General features: G+C 43.8%; 1 protein-coding gene across 6 annotated transcripts in view; it reads left to right on the top strand.

The window, feature by feature from the left end:
• Nucleotides 1–213: 213 nt before the first annotated feature.
• DCX (doublecortin) overlaps nt 214–17,561 on the top strand; it is a 111,203-nt gene continuing 93,855 nt past the window's right edge. For 4 of the 6 annotated variants that reach the window (XM_034649590.1, XM_034649589.1, XM_034649588.1 and 1 more), the window contains exons 1-3: nt 214–409; nt 2,269–2,654; nt 10,813–11,153. In XM_034649590.1, coding sequence (XP_034505481.1) covers nt 2,291–2,654; nt 10,813–11,153 — 705 coding nt within the window. In that variant the 5' untranslated portion in view covers nt 214–409; nt 2,269–2,290. Of the gene's footprint in view, nt 410–443; nt 601–835; nt 960–2,268; nt 2,655–10,812; nt 11,154–17,561 lie in introns of those variants that run through there. The other 2 variants (XM_034649586.1, XM_034649587.1) reach the window with 2 other exon arrangements.

Below are 17,561 nucleotides of genomic sequence, written 5' to 3'. Positions count from 1 at the left end.
CCTGAGTCTGGTCCCCAGGCAGATCAGGCGGAGGTTTTGGCCAAGTGAAATTGCCAATTCCCTTTTAAAAAGGGGGTGTGGGGGGGTGGCTAACACATTGCTCATTAGAACATTCTGCACTTGCCTGTGCAATCTTTTTGCTACCCTGCAATTTCCTGTTGGTTATAAATGAAACCTTTCTCGCTGTTAATGCAGCCTGTGAATTGAAAAAAAAAAGCATATAATTAATCATAGGAGTTGGGGGGATTCATTAAGGCTGAGTTATAGGGGAGAAGCTGGACAAGGCACTAGGACCTAGAAGGCATCTATCCACCCTGGCAGGAATTTCTTGCTTGGAGCTCAGACAACAAAGGCATAGAGAGATTGGTTTTCTTTCTCTCAGCATCTCCACCCAACCAGCAGAAAACCGGTGAGTGGGGCTTTCCAGTGATTTTCAGGCAGAATGTAACAGATGCCAAGCGGGAAAAGCACAAGGCAAAGCGCTTGCTCTAGCTCTCTCTCTTTCTCTCCTCCTTCTCCTTTTTTTTAAAAAAAAATTTATTTTGCCTTATTCTATCGGATTTTTCCTTAAGCCTCTACCTGGGATTTTCCTTTGGAAAAGTGAGTTTGATGTTCATTTGTTTTCGCTGTGATGTTGATTNTTTTTTTTTTTTGGTTTTTTTTTTTAAAAAAATGCCCCCCCCCCCCCCCCCCCCGTGATCCTGAAGCAAAGCCAAGTGTTACCGGCATGCCTGGGGAGATGCTTGCTACTTGTCTTGAGGAGGTGGGGTCTCTCACCACTGCAGGTTGTCTGACAGAGACAATGCTGAGCTCAGCACAGGTCATGGTGACATTGGAAGAAAAGGGGGAACGAGTCTGGCCAGCCTCCTAGGCACCAGTCCTCCTTTATCTGCTGTCCTCCTGGTCCCTTGCAAATATCTCGGTGTGGCAGTGTGTAGCAGCTGAGCCCTGTTTGCTCTGTGAGTCCTTTTATCCCCATCTGTGAGATGCATGTTAATAGTTGGGTTCCTAGGCTGTGGTCACTACCTTTGCTAGTGTTCGAGGCTTCTGTTGTGTTCGGTTTCATGTTTTGATTTCGCTTTTTCTTTCTCTCCTCCCTTTCTTTCCCTTTTTATTTCTTTCTTCTTTCTTTCTTCTCTCTGGTTCAGCAGAAGGGGAAAAAGCAAATCTAACAAATGACCATATTTCACCTCAGCTAATGCACCTGGGCAATACACAAGTTTGGGGGTGAATTGTTGCTGTGAGGGGCAAAATGCTCCTTCGGTCAGGGTAGAAATCCAGAACAATGAAAGGTGTGCTTGTTTCAAAAAGGTCCCATATGCTTTCCAGGGACTCATTTGGGAATCTTTCAAAAATTACATTATTCGATTAAGAGGTGGGGCTGCCTCGTTGGGGAGGGATAGAGCACATATAAAAAAAGAAAGAAAGAAAGAAAGAAAGAAAGAAAGAAAGAAAGAAAGAAAGAAAAGGATTTAGTGACCAAATGGTACCAGGGGAAAGCAGAGCTAATAACTTGTTAAATAACTGATTTTTCTAATCCCTGTTATCCCAGCTTATTTCTTATGAATGTCGGATAGCTGCACCAGCTTGGTGGGGAAAGGGTCTGATGAATAGCACAAAGACACTAGCTATTCCCTGGAGGCTGTCCCTTTAAAGGAGAATCCCAGTTTATTCTGGGGGGCGGGGAGGGGGTGCACACGTTAGAGTAGGAGAGGGGGTTTGGAATAAAATGAAAAACCTTCCTCACTGTAGTCATTTTACTAAGGCACAAAGATTGCCTCCTTAACTGGAGATGCTAACCTCAGCCAGCGCCTTCTATTCTCTTCAAGGGGATTTTGTCAGGCTATGGATTCATTTACAACTGTTAGTCATGTGGGCATGTGTGAGGGAACAGATGCCAGTTTTAATGTATTTTGCCCGAAGTTACAATTTGATAGGAGCCACTGTCAATAAGTCCCAGGATTTCAAGCGATTTCAAAATCCCTCCCTCTCCCCTGTTTGGAACAGTGCCCAGAGTGCCTCCCTCCCTATCTCTCATCCCAACCCCCCACCACCACCAGCATCCCCCAGCCCCTCCTTCTTCTCTATTAAGATCAATATTCCTGCAGGTCAGGGGCAAGCAGCAGATGGGTCACGGGCTTTTGCAACCAGTTCCTTTTACAAGCAGCAGATTGCAGAACTGGATCTGGCTAATATTTGAATTCCTTTCTTTTTTCCCCCCTCCCCTTTTTTCTTTGCCTCTTTTCACCCCCTTTGTCCAACACTCAGGTCACTGAGGTTCCACCAAAATATGGAACTTGATTTTGGACATTTTGACGAAAGAGATAAGACATCCAGGAACATGCGAGGCTCACGAATGAATGGGCTGCCCAGCCCCACTCACAGCGCCCATTGTAGTTTCTACAGAACCAGAACCTTGCAGGCACTGAGCAATGAGAAGAAAGCCAAGAAGGTACGTTTCTACCGCAATGGGGACCGCTACTTCAAGGGGATTGTGTACGCTGTGTCCTCTGACCGTTTTCGCAGCTTCGACGCCTTGCTGGCTGACCTGACGCGATCTCTGTCTGACAACATCAACCTGCCTCAGGGAGTGCGTTACATTTACACCATTGATGGATCCAGGAAAATCGGAAGCATGGATGAACTGGAGGAAGGTAATGTAAGGGTGGTGGCTCCCGGTGGGGGGGTGGCACCCTTGGCCGTGCTTACATTTCTTGGAGTACCCTGAAAAAAAATTCGGGGATCGATTTGTCAGAGCACCAGCTTGATGCTGCGACTGCTGAGTCTATAGGCACTGATGGGGCCGTTAGCCATTATCCTTCATGGCTTTCAGTCTCTGCTGGCGTTGGAGCGTGGATGGTGGTGACAATGCATTGTGCTTGTCTGCCAGGGTGTACAAAGGAACATCTGAATTGTGTCACTTACTCTCGATCTTGTTCATAATTCATTCTAAGTAGCATTACTGAGGCAGACCACGAACTCATTAGGGCTTTAAAATGAGGAAGGAACTTTGGTTGGGTTCACAGAAAGATAGCCAAATATCCTTTGAACTGCTGAGAGACTATTTGTGCAAGGCAACGCCTCGACATATGCCCCTTAAAAGCAGGACTTCATGGTCATATTCACAAAGGACTATACTTTTAGGTAAGTGGTCACTGCTCAGCTGTCGCTTCTAAAAAGCCCACTCCAGGGTGTGTCCCTAAGGCTGAGGTCATTGAGAGAAATACCAAAGGAAGCTGGAGGTATGTCTGGTATTTTAATAAAGACTCTTCCTATTAGAATAGGAACCGACTCACTGTACCTAAATCCCTTTAAAGCCTCTCTAGACTTTGGTATTACAACTGAATGTTATGACAAGGTTGTTGAAAACCCAAAAATCTGTGTACCCACTCAAAAAGAAGGGAAGTCTCAGCTCTTACCAAAGCCCGCTCGTCCACGATGCCTTTTTTGTGGTTATTTAGAAAATAGATCTTGGGACACGTGCTAAGTATTTTACTTTGTCAAGTCAGTCATATTGTGGATGCCTCCCTATGCCCACTCTCAAGTGGCTATGACATGTAACCAACTGATAAGGCAAATGGCCCTCCCCCAGTCCTCTCCCCGACTCTCTAGCCCTACCTCCTCCCCCCTTCCATTCCCTGAGCACAGGTGAGTTTAGAGCAGGCGGATCTCTCGGGAAACCAAATTATGAAACAGCCAACAGGGAATGGGAATCAGCACATTAAATGACTTGGTGTGGGAGTGCCCTGCCTCCGCTTTACTGCTTCTAGGTTTCTTGTGCTCTTAGACAAAGGAGCATGAGGGCTTCCCTTGCACAAGACCACGTTCTCACACTTAGCTGCTGTTTCTCAGGTCAGGTCAAGTGATTTGGGGCCAGTTACTTATAAGCGACAGTGTCCTTATGGCTACTGGATCTGGGTCTCAGGGCTCAAGCCTGAGGTTTTTCCACATAACTGACCTTGAAAAACAACGCTGAGAAGGCTTAGACTATTGGATTGAGTGCTGGATGGCCAGGCAGAGGTTAATCCTAGGTTTTTCTGCACATTGAAGGATTGACTATCCTAGCCCATGTCTTGAAGGAGAGTCAGGGCAAACTGGATGGACTTCGAGTGAGATTGAGGGAGCTGTCCAACAGAGTAATTGATAGGGTGTGTGTCTTTCATCACCGTGAAATCCATATCTCGGGTGAATTTGAGGGATGTCTCTGTAATAATTGTCACAAACAAAGCACCTTGAATCACCCAGTGTGTCCTCATTTCCCCAAGCTGTGATTTTTTAAAGAGCGTGACAGATGACAGGACAGAATTCTGGACCCGGGGACATTGTATTCGGAGTAAGAATTAGAATGTTCTTGTGTCTGATATAAGAGAAGTATCATGCACACATTTCCCCCCACAAGTCCATTTTTTAACATACCTTGCTCAAGGACAAGCCCTTGATATTGATTTATCTTCCTGGATGTGTGTGTGTGTGTGTGTGTGTGTGTGTGTGTTTTTTGTGATAATCTCAGTTCAACATAGATAATAGATGCAATTTTGAAGACTGCACTCTTTCTCCTGACCCTTTTGAGTCCTGCTAGATTGGATTCCTCCCCTGGGTGCATGGTGGTACTTCCCGGGTTATGCAGAATGTAAATAAGGTTCAGTTGCATTTATTCACATATCATCTACAAGCACAAGCTGCAGTGGGCCTCAAGCCCCTCCCAGTCCTGAGTACTGCCCATGCAGTCAAGGAAATTCTGGGGTGTCTCTAGGATAGTGTTGAGGAAAGTGACCAGTCTTCCCACTTCTGCCGAGTCAGATGGGAAAGGGCACTGAGATAAGGCAGATAAAGAGGAAAAAGGTCTTTTCTCTCCTGTTTTGTCCTTTGGAATGACTCTTCTAGGAATGAAGGACAGAAGTCCCTCACTTTGTTCACCATTGGAAGAGGTTGCCTGAAAGATTAAAAACATTCGTACACATTGCTCTCCAAGAGACTTCACACTGGAGAAGTTTGGAAAGAGCCCTGGTGAAGAGTAAGAGGCAGTGGGTTCTAGTCATAGAGGCAGAAGGTTATCACAGGAAAAGAAGTCTTTGGAATGGGATTTGTTGCCAGTCCAAGATCTGCCACCTGCTAGCTCGTGTGACCTTGGGGAAACCGTTTAGACTCCCCGAGTCTCAGTTTTTCATCCGTAAAGTGGGAATAATTGCTTTGAGGATTCAATAAGACAATGAGTATGAAGTATTTACTATTATTTCTGGCATACAGTACCACTCAGTAAAGGGTATCTATGACTGTTGAGTTATCCTCGTTTATAGCTGGTTAGCCACATGACCATAGGTCTGTCCTTATCACCTCTGTGAATAACCTTCTCTTTTTTAAAACAGCATTTTTGAAGAAAACAACCATTTTAAGGTGTAATTTGCATAATGTAAATATCATCCATTGAAGTGTACAATTCAATGATTTTTAGAAAATTTACCAAGTGGTACAACTAGCATCATAATCCAATGTTAGATCATCTTGTTCATCCCCAAAAGGAACCCTGTACCAATTGGCTGTCACTGCCCATTTCCCTCATTGTCTCCAACCCTAGGCAATAGCTTACCTACTTTATGTCTCTACAGATTTGCCTATTATGGAAGTTTTATATAAACTGAATCATACACTGTGTGGTCTTTTGTGACAGGCTTCTTTCCCTTAGAAAAATGTTTTGAAGGGTTGTCTGTGTTGTACTTTGTATCGGCACTTTGTTCCCTTTTATGGAGGAATAACATTCCAGTGCATGCATGGAACACCTTGAGTCTCTGTTGTAATATTCTTATCTGTAGAAAGAGACTAGTAACACCTGCCTTCTTTATCTGTCAGGGTGGTTGGGAGGATATAATGAAATAATAGATATAAAACCCATTGACAAGGTAAAACTACAGCTACAAGGTATTATTGTTAATGATGTAAAAAAAGTAATATGATAATGATGATGCTAGTGAGGGATTGGGAGGGCCAGAAGTTCCCACACCTGATTGCCTTTCAGAAACTTTCAGAGATTTGGAAAAATATCAATTCCTAGGTCACACCCCAGATCTATGGAATCAGAATCTCTAAGGCTAGGGAGCCAGAATCTGTCTTTTTATAAATCTTCCCAGGTGATTCTTACGAGCACTTAAACTTGAGAAATACCAGATTAGGTGATCTTGATGGTCCCTTTCAGAAAACTACAGTGGCGGGAGTTCCTAGGAGTGCAGAAGGCCTTGTTCTTGTGTTTGCTTTTTTGTTTTGTAGATCTTAAGGGAATGATAGAGCATAGAACATACTATTTCCAAATGGCCACATTGTTAAATATTTAGACTAAAAGAAAATGAAATAGAAAAAAAAATCACTCTGGCCTGTGATACTCCTTGTCTAATACCTCTAGTCTCCTGCCTGCTAGATACTGAAAGTCACAAGGGGAATGTTTTGGGCCCAAATCGGTTTATTTATGTCAGCTTTCCCACACTCCTTGGTTACACAGAGTCTTAGCAAAGCCATGAAGGCTGTGGTCATATATGTATTAGTCATATTCCCAGTGGGTCAATGAATGAAACCCACCACTGACTTTTCCTTTTGTCTTGCTGAGTCTTCCAACACTAAGTCATTCTCCTTCCCTTCCTGCCCAATTCCTGTCTGCACTTCCTTGTTTGTGAGTACCCAGGTCAATCTTAGGGCTGTTGTTTTGAGCATTATTACGTGGACCACAGGACAGAATATTTCCAATTGGGACAGTCTTGTTGGAAAATCTGAGTTGAATGGCGACCCTAGTTATGATCCCGTTCCTTTGCCATAGCTCATTTGAGATGAGATGAGATGAAACCACTTTCTCACTAATTTATCCTCTAGCTATTAAAGCAGGCACATCGCCAAAGAGAAGCATTTAAAGATACCTGGGAGACAGATGCATCATTAATAGATATGGTGATACAATAAAGTAACATTTAATATTTTCCATCTTGAGTGAGGAAGCTCTGGCAAAGAGGAGAAAGCCCAGGCAGAAGTGTTTCTGCTCTGAGGAAACATGAATGCACTTAATGTTTTTGAAAATGGGGTCCTCCTGAAAGTGAAGGGAGGTAGACATTAGATCATCTTGAGCCCGCAGCTTGCTCCCTTCCTGCCCCTTCAGCTGTGCTTCCATGACTTCATTTCCTTACCTCCTCATCCTGAAGCAGGTTGTCAGTTCCAGCAAATTGTCACCTTCTTTGGCGCTGAAGCCAGCTTGCCTTCTAGACTCTCAATGGGTGGGAAATGGCCCCTGGAAGCTGCGGCAGGGTGGGAACCCAGCTGTGTAAAGGTGCAGCACACCTCATCCAGCTCCAAGTGCCAGGCAGCTGGGCGTGCAGGAAGCACCGAGCTCTGGCAGCAGACACTGCAGAGGTTTGCAAAATCAGAACGAGGAAGCCTTGGTCTAAAGAAGTAACACATTTGATGTCTTTCCAGTAGTACAAGTGGAGAGTCCTCAGTAGTGAGCCCCTATTTCTTTAACATTTAGTGACCATAACAACTTTACCTCCTACAGCTTTGTGGGGATGGAAAAGAGAAGCAAATTCCTTCTTATAGACCTTTAGGGCTGGAAGGGGACTGAGATGTCACCTAGTGTAATACCTTCAATTTATAGATGGAAAAGCTGAGACTCAGAGATTAAGTGATTTGCCTGATGTCACACCACTCATAAAGGCCTGATTGGGACTGGAATTCAGATCTGTCTGACTCCCCAAGCTGCCTCCTTCAACCGCCATAAATATCCTGCCCTCTGGAAGGGGATGTTTGTTTACGGGGGTGGCTATGCATGTGTGGGGACAGGGGTTGTGTGGGAAATATCTGTACCTTCCCCCTTAATTTTTCTGTGAACCTAGAACTGCCATAGAAAAAATAAAGTGTTATAAAATATCTTGCCCTCAGTGTGCATCAGCAGGGGCAGCAAGTGGCTTCGCTGGGTGTTAACCATAAAGCTCCTGCGTGTGGCATTTTCAGCAACTGGACACCTCTTAACCAGCAGGAAATCGTTATCTTTAAGGCACGAGACCTGGGCAGTGGTCATGTTATGTAACGATCATAGCTCAGTTCCAAGATGGCTGCCCTTGCTTCTTTCTTTTTTCTTTCCTTGGGCTTTTGTTCCTTCTCTTTTCATTTCACTCCTTCCTTTCCTTTCCTTTCCTTTCCTTTCCTTTCCTTTCCTTTCCTTTCCTTTCCTTTCCTTCTCTCAGCCCTTTCTTCCTCCTTTACTCTTTGCTCTTTCTTTCTTGTTCCCTCTCTGTTTCTTCAGATTAGGGCTTTAATGATAACGAGAGGTGGAACTTATCAAGTGCTTACCATGCATCAGGCTCTGGGCTCAGCACTTTATATCCACCATCTGATTTGTGTCTCGCTCCAACCTTATGAGGTAGGTACTGTTACTATCATTCCCACTTCGCAGACAAGCAACTGAAGCCAAGGGAGGTTAAGTAACTTGCCCAAGGGCACACAACTAGGTATTGGAGACCCCATTCTGACTGACATCACGTCAGCTGTTCTTTTTCCATTACTCCATATTGGGGCCAAAAGGAGAGAGTGGAGAGACTAAAATGTACTGTTGGAAGGTGCTCAACATAGATTTGGCCAAGAGCTGGGCCCTCTGGAAAGTTCTTGGTGCCATATGATACTATAGCTGTCTACCATCATGTTCATTTTCATCTGGGGGTGGTTAATCATACTCATAGTTCAGAGGCTTAAGAGGTTTAAGACATGGGAGCAAAATAAGTCCAGAGTCCTAATAGGGCTACACAGCTGACTCTCCAGGGGAGACTGTAGATGAGTGAAATCATAAATATATAGCCTCACACATTTCTACACCACCAGTTGTCAGAGTTTTAAAGTACTTGACAAGTTATGTAAAACATTTGACTCAAAGGCACTAACCTCTTGGAAGGTACCCGTGAATCTGGTGGAGCGCTAAGGCGAGGGGTCATCTCTAGGCTGTGGGGGATATTGGCTCTGACTAGATGGGGGAATTGAAAGGGCTCCTTCACCCTTTGAAGTCACAAACTAAAGACCCTAGCCTCTAATCACTTGGGTTAGGTTGGATTAGCCAGCAAGGGAGCCAGAGAAATTAGGGTTTCTTTTGGTTGAGTTCTTTGACTACTCTATCCTGGGGGTCTTTGAGTGTGTGTGCGCGTGTGTACCAAGTGGGAGAAGATGCCCATGTTTACCTACAAACTGTCTCCTGGTCCCCCTGTCAAGGCAGAAGACAGCCTCTGGGACTCAGGGCAGTGTTGGAAGCCTCTCACCCTTCCCCTTCACACATACGCATAAATGTCCTCAAAAATGCCCTTGAGAATCTGACTGAGTCTTCTCTCCGCACTGAGAAATTTATTAATTAACATGATTTAAAGGATTTGGTGCTACAGCAAAGCAATCAATATTTGCAAAAAGAGTGAATTATCAACCCGGTGTTTCTGAAAGTCCCTGCGTGGTTCTCCTGCTGAGACCAAAGGAAGAGTCATCAGACTATAATTGTGTTTAATGCTTTCTTTGCCCTGGCCAGGGTTGACTTATTTATTTAGAGTTATTACTGATGAGTTAAGCCCGATTAACTCACTCTAGTTTTCTGCAGCTCGACCTCCGGATGAACTTCTGTATACCTTGAGGCTAACGTGTTTTACACAACAAATGCAGCCTTTTCCAATACTCTCCCCCCCAGGCTGAGACTACCTCTCTTCCTCTTTTCTCCAGCTTCTAGTCCCAGGTGTCTAATCCCCCCCACCCGCTGCCCCTTGCCTCTGGCCCCCGTGTTTCTTCCGCTGTATTAGTCATTTCCTCTAGCCCAAGGTAAATGTGAAAATTATGCTAGATTCCTCCAATTTATAAATCTGGCTGTATGATGTATTCTCACATCTCCACCTCATTACTTGTGGCAGCCAAGGGTGAGCCTTGGAAAAGATGGCCTTGAACACACAGATCGAGTGTGTAGCGCTTAGGAAAATGGAAAGATCCTAGGGGTGGGTGGTGGAAACAAGGCAAAGTATTTCTCAAGGAACGGCTAGATTTGCAAACACAAGCAACAGTATGTGTGCGTGTGTGTGCGTGTGTGTGTGTGCACGCATGTTGTTATTTAGACAGTTTTTCCACTTGGGTGTGGGGGTGAGCAATAGAAGACACAACTACACACACACACACACACACACACACACACACATATTCAACACCCACATTTCACATTTCAGTAATCTACTGCTTAGTCACATACTCTGTGCAAAGGACAATCTGGCTTCTTGACAAGTATGTACTCTATGCCCAATATGCAAGGACACTTGGGTCACTTTAACTTGGACTAAACTGTATTCATTGTGAAAGTTCTCCTTGGTTTATACTATAACGATGGAATGGGGCTGTGAGTTCAGAAACAGGACAGGAACATTAAGAAACAGAGACATGTTAAAAACACTCCAGTAATGCCCCCTAGATATTAACAAACATCCGAGAAATTGACATAGGCATTTCAATCGCAGTAAAATCCTATGAAGCTTGAGGAACCCGGCTTGTTAGATTATATTTAGATGTGTTCATTGTCCTTGAAACCCTTAACTTTAGAGGATTTGTCAACTTAGGTATGCCATTATAATGAAGAATGTTTTGCTGATGACTTGCCCTTGAATTTGAATGAGCTGAGTTGTTAGAGAGAGAGCCCAATTAGAAATTGAGCCTACAGCTGGTTATTATCACCATATCTCCAAAAGTCCGACTCCAAGGTCAGTGTGCGTTAGTTTGGTTAGAATAGTCCATACATCTGCTATTCAACTAATGACTTCTTATTTCTTCCCTTAGGGGAAAGCTATGTTTGTTCCTCAGACAACTTCTTTAAAAAGGTGGAGTACACCAAGAACGTCAATCCCAACTGGTCTGTCAATGTGAAGACATCAGCCAATATGAAAGCCCCCCAGTCCCTGGCTAGCAGCAATAGTGCCCAGGCCAGAGAGAACAAGGACTTCGTGCGCCCCAAGCTGGTGACCATCATCCGCAGTGGCGTGAAGCCTCGGAAGGCCGTACGTGTGCTTCTGAACAAGAAGACAGCCCACTCTTTTGAGCAAGTCCTCACTGATATCACTGAAGCCATCAAGCTGGAGACCGGGGTTGTCAAAAAACTCTACACTCTGGATGGAAAACAGGTCAGTACTTTTTTTTTCAAAGTACTCTTCTCAGTTGTTCGAATACCTGGATGCCCACCCTGTGCCTCAGGCATCATTTCTGGTTGGAGGACTCTCCCTTCACCTCTCATCATCCCTACCTGAGATTTTCGGTCTCACTGGGAAGACAGGTCTTTTCAGCAGACCAGGCAATGGACCAGACATCTGAGGCTTTGAAATTCAGTCTGCCTCCATCTTATCAAGTCGGATGGTCACTTAGCCTCAGCTTTCTGATCTGCTAAGCAGAGGACCTAGAACCTAGGTCCTACACATTCTTAAGAATATCAATGTAACTATTATGTGATGCAACCTTGATCTTTCGAAGCACGTGACTCAAAATGAGATTTGCCGGCTCCTTTCTTCTTAGGCAGCCTCGTGTTGGTGTTCAGCATCCTTTCTGGTGAAAAGAGTTTGAAGTAACCCCTCATAGTCTGTGAGAGGACTCAGATACAGGGGAAGCCTTGAAGTGTCTGGTTCGTTGTCTTTGCCTCACGCTAGACCACGTTTTTTCTTTCCCCATTTTCCATGTGACATAACTGTCTTAATTTGGTTCCACTGATGGTTTTGTGTGAGAAAGGGACTATTTCAGGATCCTAAAATTAGCCCAAGAAAGATGCTGCCATCTGTTCCTCTCCAAATCAGGTTCTTCATGTCATTGGTTATGCTACTAAAGTGCCACCTATATTAATATCTGGGAAAGAATGCAGCCAGGCGTCTCCATCAGACAGATGCACCATTCTCTTGAGCATAGGGAGCTGTAAATGTATGACAAAATACGTTCCAAAGGAATTGGAACAGTGGCTGGTTCTGTTGGCTCTAAAGGGAATCCTGGTCCCTCATCAGAGAAGACAACTGCGGATTATTATCAGTCCATACTTTCTACCCCTTAAAATACCTTTGGTGTTTGAACAACTAGATAGATTCTAAAGAAGCAGACTCACTATACATCAGAGTGACTGATGAGTGTTCAAATGCAGAACAATGGCTCATCCCGCAATTTCTGATATATACCGTGTGCGTCCAGATTTTATTTTTCTGGTAAAACTCAAACTCATGTATGTGGGAACTTTTCTAAATTTGTGACCTTTATCTGTTCCTCATTTTGTGATCTGAGCGACACCTGGAAGCATTGGTTGTATGTGATCTGTGTTTGTTGTACCAAAGCAATGAGTTTACCTGCAATGGGAAAAGCCCCAACTCCCAAGCATCTCTCAAAGAGTATCTCTTTCCTGAGGACCAGGCACATAATCAATAGGAGCTTCCCAGGAACAGGCTTAATCACTGGAAACCTCATCTTGGAGAAATAGAACCTAGAAATTTTGGGACCACTGGATCTTAGCATTGACAGGGACCTGAGAAGCCATGACATTTAATCTCCCACCTATGGCAAGGATATACTCTACCACCATTTTAATTTCATAAGACAGCCTATTCCACTGTTGAAAAGTTGTGAGTTTTAGAAAGATTCTCCTTATATTGGGCATAAGTCCACTTCTTTATACCTTCAGCCTCTTGAAGCAATGCATGACAAACACAAATCAGAGACATAAGACTGGGCATCAGAAGACTTGGTTTCTAGTTTTAATATTGCAACTTACTATGTGACCTTGGGCTAATCACTTCACTATCCGAAGCCTCCTGCTTCTCTGTACAAAGGGGCTGATCACACCTGCCCTACTCAGGCTCACAGGACTCTCCCGAAGATCCAAAGAAATAATGGATATGAAAGCATTCCATAAATTGAAACACAAGATGTAAATATGTATGCATACAATTCATCATTAAATGAGACAATTGCTAGGCAATTTACATATATATCAATAAATGATAGCTCTTTCCCCTCCACTTTACCGCCATCATTCTTAGCATGAATTTCCAACGTTTTGTGGAGACATACCACACTTTGTCATTTAGTGATAAATGAAGTGACACCCCTACCTCCCAGGTAAGCAATCTCCCAGTCCAGTGATGGGTGGATTTTCATCCTACAGCAGGCCACACAGAACAGCATGTTATCTCCAATTCCTTCAAGCATTGGCTTCCATTTCTTTGGGGAACACATTACAAAATGTCAGTGTATGACATAGTGCGTATACAGAAACATTGGGGGGCAGTGCTCAGGGGAGGAGAACAATGCCTTGGCAGGCATGTGTGCCTCTCTACACAGCCCATTCTCTTTAAAATGTCTCCCTCTGGGGGCACCTGGATGGCTCAGTCCGTTAAGAGTCTGACTCCTGATTTCAGCTCAGGTCATGATCTCAGACAGAGCCCTATGTTGGGCTCTGTACTGGGCGTGGAGCCTGCTTAAGATTCCCCCTCTTCCCCTCCCTCTGCCCCACATCCCTCCCTAAAAAAAATAAAATGTTTCTTTCTGCCTACTTGGACCCCTGGGGGTTATCTTTTAAGGCCTGTTTCAAATATCATGTGATCTCTCTGAACTTCTCTGTTCTTCACCGTGCAAAGTTAAAGCAGTCTTGACTTTTTTTTAATACTCAGCTCCTGATATGTTGTGGAATCTCTATAAATGATTGTTGATTGAATGGACTGACATAAAGAGATTCTCACATGGCTCAGGTAGATGTTCTGAGATGTCCCGAGAAGCCCTCTGCTCTCAGTACCCCAAACACTCTCCTTACTCTATCAGAAAAGATAGGAGGCTTCCAAAGGAATATGTATTACACCTGGGGGGCAGAGTTTTAAGACAACATTTCCCAGAGTATATTCTAAAAATTGTCCCCATTTCCTGCTCCCCAGCATCTTTTCATAAAAGGGTTCTGTGGTCAAATAATGTGGTGAAATGCTGCAAATTATATGCCTTTCTTAGAGATTCACAGTGCTCGTTGGCATATTAAATGTTCTGAGAAGTCCTGCAGAAAGGAAACCCATTTAATTTAGACCCAGGATTTCCCAATTTTATTTAACCACAAACATTTTTTATGGACTATACATATATATATTCTCCAGAGCACACGAGGAAATGTTGTTTACAGAAGATGCTGAATGATTAGGAACTAACTACCCTAACCTCACTGGTAAGATTGGTATGCATGGGGTAACCCACAAATCAAACATTGTTGTGCGGTTACAGCAAGGACATTAAATAACAAAATTTGGGGGTACAGGGACAAACCTACTAATTACAAAATAGATGCTGAGTATACTGAAAGTTAGCCAAACTCAGAATTTTGGAGCCCAGCCCATTCCCCAATTCTGGTGATGACAGCTCTAATGTTAACACCTGTCAGTCACTTTGATTACTGGTGGGTATTCTTACTGCTTGGGAATATGATCTTCCTCCGTGCAGGCTGAAGGCACATGTGTTGTAATGGCTTGGACTTGCTTAGATATATCATGTCTGACTTTGGCTAAATGTGGCACCAGGCAGAAAGGACAATGTATGGTCAAGGCTCTTTGTTATGGAACATTTTAATCATGAAATCAAGACCATCACTTGGTTTCGGCCTTGCTCTGACTGGATCCCCAATAGACAAAAATCACGTGGTTTTCTCCCCCATTGTTTGAGTAATGATCGGTTCAAACAGCCCAGTTGATGATTCCAGATTTACTGTTGCTTCTGTCCTTGTGTGTACCATTTGATTGATTGGCTTACGCTGATTGACAGGAAATCTGCAGACAAGGCTGTCGTCTCTTTCTCCCTGTTTTTATTTTGTTTGGATGGCTTTTGGAGCCCTTGATCTTTTTAGGGCTTAAGTTTTGCCAGTATGGAAGACAGATTTCCTCACCCATTGCCTCTGAGATATTTGTGGTCTGTGTAGACAGGGAGACTAACCGTCATTACTACAGAGGGGTTCTAATTTATTCCTCACCTCAGTAAGAAGCTGCTAATGAAATAAGGAGTAGTTGGCAGGGCCCTTGCTACTCCCGTGGGCTGTAAGGGATTTCTAGGAGATCAGGGAAGATATGAAGGTTTAGACAATGATGCATATTGGTGAACTCTCCAGTGAGATTGCTCTTTTGATTCTTTGACAGCTGGAGTGGTTGTTGCAGTGTGTTGACAAAATTAACCAAATATTAATTTCTATAAGCAAGCCACACATTTATGCTTAAGATCATGGGTACATAAAAACTAGAACCCAAATTTCTGGTTCACTTGGTAGTAGTAGCTCCGTAGTCTAACCTTAAATTCATTTCTATAAAGCACAAAGCATGCTTCCATTAGAGATGCAGAGCTTTAATAATAGACTCCAAGCTTTTTGGCATCTTAAACAGGGGTGCAGCTGGTCCGCACACCATCCATATTCATGCTACACATATTGGCACTCTGGTCTCGGTTTTGTCCACATTCAAGGTCTGTGCAGTCAAAGATTTATCATTGCCTCAAGACACATGCCTAAGGGATAAGTATGGCCTTTAGTATGTGTGTTAGCTTTGTTAGGCCAGTTTTCAACTGGATGAATTCATTTCGTGTCTCGGTCTCGGTCCTTCTAGTACCAACTACTTGGACCAGGAATTGTAGGTCTCGTCTCAGAATAACATGAAAGGGTTTAAAGCTGATTCCAAGATTACCCATAGCCTTGGAAGCTAGAACAGGAGTTTTAAGAAATGTTTTGAACCATAAGATGATGAAATAGGAAAAATGAGAGCACAGAGGATGTTTGAGTGGCTGTTAAGTAGTCCAGAAAAAACTTGCTCCATCTTGCTCTACTAAATAACTGGGTGCTGCAAGCACAAAGGTAATCACAGGAAATACAGGAAGACAAGTTGGATTAAACCTTGAAAATGTTGAGTGCATTTCCCAAGGTGAATGTGTCTTTACTTTGCCTGTGTAGCCAGTTTTTCTCTCCCCTGCCCTCCATCATCTCTGCTCCCTCCAGCCACATCTGGTCTTACTTATATTCCGGCTCTCCCAGAGCCAACCTCTCCCTCCTCCTAATGTTATGACCCTTTCGGCCAAAATTGGGCTCAATAGAAAAGGCCACGTGGCCATAAATTATGCCCCAAGAGGGAGGTCATTTACCATTGACCTTCTCTTGAGCCAATCAAGGCTGGAAAGGTGATGTTTGTCTTACCAAAAGATCCCCCCTTCCCCAACCTTCCACAGATTCAATTCCTGAAGACAGGTTTTGAGAAGATTGGCTTGAGCCCGAAATGGAAAAGAGCAAAGATGGGAAGCCAGGCCAGGCTCTGTGAAAGGAGACAGTTTGCAAACAACCTTGCCATATATAGTGTATACCTCAAGGTGTCTCACACTGAGATAGATTCTGTGCTTTAAAAGAGGGACTGCGACGGAGGTAACCAAACATCAAATATGCCATCCTTCAGGAAAGAAAGGACTAAGCGTAGCCTGGCAATTGGTTATTTCTTCAGTAATTTATCCTCTTAGAGTTTTATTGTTGATGAGATGCTCTTGGCTCTGAGCAGTGAAGAGTTGGGGCTTGGCCATTTCATTTGAAAGCTTTGGCACAGAATTCCAGTCTCCTGCACTGACTAGTCTGTCGATATCCAACACTCAGCCAATGCAAAGAGCCCTAAACTGGGATTCAGAGACCTGAGTTCTAGTAGTCACTCAGTTCTCCACTATGTGATATAGGGTCAATCACATCTCTTCTCCAGGCCTTAGGTTTTGAGATAAGTACATGACCTTTAAGAGTACTTCTAGCTCCATGAGAACAGAGTATTTATCTCACGGTGTTGTTTCTGTCTAGGTATTTTTCACCAAGCCACTAGTCTTCTCAATGCCCTTCAATTCTCTGGGCTCCCAAGATCTCCAATGTGGTGAAGTACTCACTTGAGTGGGTATGTTGTTTCCTAGGAGGGTCCCTATAGTATTTGCATCATTCTTATGTTCAGATCTTTCTTGAGACTTCTGTGATGGCATGACCAAGGAATATTTTCAAACTTATCATTTTGCTTTGACCTCTTTTTCTTTCCAGTGGATGATATGAGGAGTAGAGGGTGGAGGAATCATAAAACGAAACAAGCGACAAGCCAGCCTGCCAAAACTGTGACAGGGGTTGACAGTGCCATTATTAAGGTGTCTCCACCACCGTGGTGCCATTTTCAATGCTGGGAAAGATCATGCCAATAAGGGAAGTCAGCATCAGAGCTATTTCTTGAGTAAACTGAGGATCATCCAGTGTGGATTGATCCAGGGATGCAGACCATTCTATGGCCAGCCTTTGAAGTAACTAGCCTCCTGTCCCTCACTCTTTTCATCCTTCTCATTGTTGTCATTCCCTCAAAGTGGCAAGAAAAGCACTGTCTCCAAATATAGTGTTGAAAATAAGCTTCATGAGATATAATTCCAATACCATACAATTTGCCCATTTTAAGTGTACAATCCAGTGGCTTTTAGCACATTCACAGAGTTGTGCATCTGTCATCACAGTCAATTTTAGAACCCTGTCATCTCATCACCACACGCACACG

The sequence above is a fragment of the Ailuropoda melanoleuca genome, chromosome X (genome assembly GCF_002007445.2).
Source record: "Ailuropoda melanoleuca isolate Jingjing chromosome X, ASM200744v2, whole genome shotgun sequence".
Classification (NCBI taxonomy): Eukaryota; Metazoa; Chordata; class Mammalia; order Carnivora; family Ursidae; genus Ailuropoda; species Ailuropoda melanoleuca.
Note: the sequence above shows the minus strand (reverse complement) of the source record. Positions and strands in the feature narration are given on the sequence as shown.